Source organism: Sorex fumeus, unplaced genomic scaffold, assembly GCF_029834395.1.
Source record: "Sorex fumeus unplaced genomic scaffold, SorFum_2.1 ptg000072l, whole genome shotgun sequence".
Lineage (NCBI taxonomy): Eukaryota > Metazoa > Chordata > Mammalia > Eulipotyphla > Soricidae > Sorex > Sorex fumeus.
Genome location: NW_026606129.1, coordinates 13,719,461 through 13,724,001, shown reverse-complemented (window position 1 = coordinate 13,724,001; position 4,541 = coordinate 13,719,461). Strand labels below are relative to the sequence as shown.

The window sequence follows — 4,541 nt, the reverse complement described above, 5'->3', positions numbered from 1 at the left end:
CTGGATATCTTTTTAAACAGGTTTACTTTAGGTGCCATGGTTTCCCATGCTGTTAACAACAGGGTTCCCTCACCACCACCACCATCACCACTGTCCTCTTTCCTCCCCACCCCCTACCATGGTAAGCGTCCTCCTGAAAGCCAGCTATCCCCGGTTGAGGGACTGAATTTAACAATGATGTCACTGTCATTAGTTCCGATTTACATTTAGATGGCCTCTCAGGAGGAAGAAGGACCTGATCAGACAGTGTGGGCTGGGAACTGATTGGCAACAACAAACCCAAGAAGTGGCTAAAAGAGGAGAGGAGAAAGAGCAGCAGAGAAAACCCTCCAGCTTGCTCCCATTTGGCCCACCGGGAGAAAGGAAGGAGCAAACTTCAACTCTAAAGGCTGCTTCAAGGGCTACAGTGGGTAGGGCATTTGCCTTGCACGGTTTGATTCCCAACATCCCACATGGTCCCCCGAGCACCACTAGGAGTACTTCCTGAGTGCAACGCCAGGAGTAACCCCTGAGCATCTCCCAGTGTGACCCAAAAAAGCAAAAAAAAAATTTAAAAATAAAGGCTGGTTCAAGCTTATTTTATCTTAGAAAACACATACTCAGGGCTGGAGTGATAGTACAGTGGGTAAGACATCTGCCTTGACACAGCCGACCTGGGGGTGGTCTAAAAAACAAAATGAAATAAACACAGTCAAGAGTCAGCATCATCAGATAAGGGGACAAAGTACGATGGAAAGGAAGAAATTTTACTTTTAATATTTGGTGGGGGGGGGGGACATGTAGGCAACTTAGAGCCACACCTAGCGGTGCTCAGGGCTTTCTCCTGGCTCTGTGTTCAGTGATCACTCCTAGTAGTGCTCAAGGGACCATATAAGTTTCTGAGGATGGAACTGGGATTTGGCTCTGTGCAAGGAGAGTGCCTTAACCCCTGTGCTATCTCTCAGGGCCAAGAAGGTTAAAAAAAATAGTTATCATTAAAAATAGCAGTATGGAGCCAAAGAGTTAGTAGAGTGGGTAGGACTTGCTTTGTATGCGATAGACCCAGGTTTTATCCCTGCACTTCATATGGTCCCCCAAGCTGGTCAGGAGTGGTCCTTGAGTGCAGAGTCAGGAGTAAGCCCTGATCACAGCCAGATGTGATCCAAAAGAAAAAAATAAGCTTAATGATAAATGGCAGTATGGGGCGGTGATAGGCAGAGAGCTAATAGAGTGTGTAAAGCATTTTCTTGCTTGCAGCCAACCCAGGTTTAATCTCTCATCTCACAATGATCCCCTGAGCACTGCTCAGAGTGGTCCAGAGCACAGAGCCAGTAATAACCCTGAGCATAATCAAGTGTGGCTCAAAGTCCCTCCCGGCCCCCAAACTGCAGGAAGGTGTGTCCTAAAGTGAACAGAAGTATTATAAACTGTGAATTTACAAAGTAGTCAGCTTTGCAATTCACATATCAAAATCAATACCCTTATTTTGATCAAACATAAGCAGCTCAAAATATAATGAAAGACAAGTTCATTTTCAACAGTGACTGAAAATGTGAAACGTCTGAAAAAAATTTTAAACATGGAGAACTTACATGAAGAACATGATAAAGCTCGACTAAAAGACATAAAACAAGATAGGATAATTGGAGAATCAGACCTTTTTATTAAATAGAAAGACTTAAAGTTGTAAAGATGTCAATCCTCTCTAAATCAAAATTCTAATTGAATTTTTTGACAAAAAAATTCAATTGGTCTTGACAAAAGTATTCAAAATATGAACAGATACATCAATGAAAGAGAATAGAGAATCCAGAAATAGACCTATGAATATATGAGTGTTTAGTAGGTGATAAAAATGGCATGAAAATTGAGGAAATGATGGATTGTTTAATAAATGGTATTGGGATAAATGTGTAACCATTTAAAAAAAATAAAGCTAAATCTCTACTCCATTTCTCACACTAAAATAAAAATCCAAAAGCATCAAGAAATTCAAATGTCAAAATCGGGTCTAAAAACGTAACAGAAGAAAGCGTGGGTGATTTTTTTTATGTTGGTGTGGGAAACATCTCTATAAGTATGACATAAAATCCAGAAGCCAGAAGGGAAAGTTCTGGCAGCTCAGGCTAAATGAAAGTTCCTGGTCATCAAGATGTACTTCTGCAAATATCGAAGACAATGGCAAACAATTGACAGCACCTGCAAGTCAGACCAAGGTCAATTTTCTTTAATAGGCAAGGTAGTCTCACAAATCAGCGTGGTAAAATTGCAACACAAAAGAGAACTAGGTAAACTATGTGAGTAGGCAACTTGTCAGAGAAGAAATCCAAATGTTTTCCTCCTCCTCCCCCTGAAGAGACATCTGACAAGCCCAATTTCACTGGAATTCAAATGCAAATTTTAAAGTATAATATTGATTTACCTCCTCTATTGGAAATGAATGGAAAGTACTGACCCTCCGTCCCTGGTGAGAAAGCAAATGACGGTAGGGGTATACAAGAAAACTTTCCGAAGGTCTTTTGGTAACAGCTAGTAGTTTTGAATCCTTTTACCTGACAATTCAAAGTTCAGGAAGGTTTCTTACACACACACTCAAAGATCCATGTGCAAGGCCATCTTGTTATAATGTTACTATAGCATCAGCATCCTTGCTATAGTAACATTTGTGCATATGCCAAAGAGTCAGATGTCAGGAGAGTAGAGAATCCTTTTCCAGAGCAGTGAGCATGTGGCTGGTGTGGAATAGCTGGCAGCCATCAAAAAGGATGAGCTATTGCAGGAGTGTGAGGAAAGCCTCGAGTTTCATCTTGGAGGCATCTTGGAGCCTGCTGAGAAGACACCAGGAGCCCAATTTACCATCCCCAGAGATGAAAAAAATGTATGGACAAGAAGTTACTGTTGAAATTGAATGGTGGCAACCATGTCCAAGGCATACTTCGAGAATTTGACTCTGTTAAGAATCTTGCTATGGATGAATGTGTGGAGACTGTAACAAGTGCGCAACAGAAAAATATTGGAATGGTGGTAATACGAGGAAATAGAATCAACGTGTTAGAAGCCTTGGAACAAGTCCAGACAGCGGTTGTTTAGAAGTCAAGTGTTTTCTCATGTTCTCGTCGTTGCATCTTTTTACTGATACAAAACTTGGATTGTGTACATTTTCTTGAACTTTTTGTTAAAATTTTGTAATAGTCAGAAAAAGGCAAGGGTGGGGGATGATCTGACTCAGACCTAGCTTGGGGAAACGCACAATGACTCCATGGAGAGATCACAGACCGGAAGAACCTCAGCCCCCCTTTTTGTGTTTGGCCCCACTCTACTCCAGCTCTGACCTACTGATTCCATCTCCCCACTACTCCCTACCACACAGTCCACATCACCTCCTGAGGACCCTAGAGCACATCCGGCTCAGCCCTTTGAGCCGACTTTCCTAGAATACCACCTCCTCCAGGAAGTTCTCCATGACCACAACTTGTTCATCTATCCCCATTTCTCTGATCCCAAACCGTTTATCTTCTTAGTTACCTTGCCAGCAAGACAACTGCCATAGTGACTTCCTTATTTGCTCACTTTTTCCTTTCCCCAGTACCATCCCTGTGGGGGACAGAAGTCCCCCTGGCTCATCACCCTCCAGCCATCACTTTTTCTCTTGGAAGATTCCCCCCAGCCCCTGCACCGCCCAGCCCACCACCAAACGTAACCCCCGCCTGCTCCTACTCTCCTTCACTGGAACCGACCTGCCTTCCTGGTGTTCATCCCATCAGGTCTTAACTTCCTGTTCCCCTCCTGGGCATTTCCCCTCCCTCGAATATCTGCCCACCCCAGGCCTCCCTCAGGCCCTCCCTCCAGCATCCCAGGACCCTCTGTTGACCCCAGCATCCAGCCTCTCCATTGTGACCCTGCTGTCCACTCGCCTGCTCTCCAGTACCACAACACTTGTTCCACTGCTGCTGTGTCCTGGCTGCTGGACATGGGGCTGCAGGGACCTTCCCGGGGCCAGCTGCAATAAGGGACCTCATTGTCCTAATTCTGCTTTTGAAGCCCTCGCCTCCCCACTGGCTTGAAATGCCGCTTTGGTCTACATTGCATCTCCCATTTGCATTTGGGTGTACGTCTAGGCCCTCCCTTCAATCCCAATGGAATCATCTGCTCCTCCACCTCCTCCTTTCTCTTCCTCCTCTTTCTCCCTCCTTTTCCTCCCCTTCCCTCCTCTTCTTCCTCCTCCTCTTCCTCCTCCCATCTCTCTCTTCTGCTCCTCCTTCTCCATGCCAGGGACCAAGCCCAGGGCTTCACCCATAAAGGGCACGCACTGAGCCACACTCCAACCCAAAATAGCACTGTTATTTTGTTCTGGGACACATCCAGTTGTGCTGAGGCTCCACAGAGTGCTGGGGGCAGAACTCAGGTCTTTGAACTATTTCCGAGGTCGTGTGTGTGTGTGTGTGTGTGTGTGTGTGTGTGTGTGTGTGTGTGTTTCTCGATCAACTGTTTTATTCTTTCTCTCCTATACCCTCTGGGCCAGTCTCTGATTCCTAGCAAAGTCTCTGGTTCCTTGTCTGCCA

At 44.9% G+C, this 4,541-nt stretch overlaps 1 protein-coding gene across 1 annotated transcript; it reads left to right on the top strand.

Annotated features, from left to right (window-relative positions):
* Positions 1-2,859: 2,859 nt before the first annotated feature.
* Positions 2,860-3,988, top strand: LOC130037454 (small nuclear ribonucleoprotein G-like). The gene is made up of 2 exons (XM_056129299.1): positions 2,860-3,048; positions 3,905-3,988. Exons 1-2 carry the CDS (start codon positions 2,860-2,862, stop codon positions 3,986-3,988), a joined length of 273 nt encoding a protein of 90 aa, XP_055985274.1.
* Positions 3,989-4,541: the final 553 nt, after the last annotated feature.

Excerpts from the sequence above, each read along its gene's own strand:
- LOC130037454 (XM_056129299.1), top strand. The coding sequence starts at position 2,860 with ATGGACAAGAAGTTACTGTTGAAATTGAATGGTGGCAACCATGTCCAA. Across the intron at positions 3,049-3,904 it reads TGTTAGAAGCCTTGGAACAA|TACCACAACACTTGTTCCAC; the intron begins GTCCAGACAGCG and ends CCTGCTCTCCAG.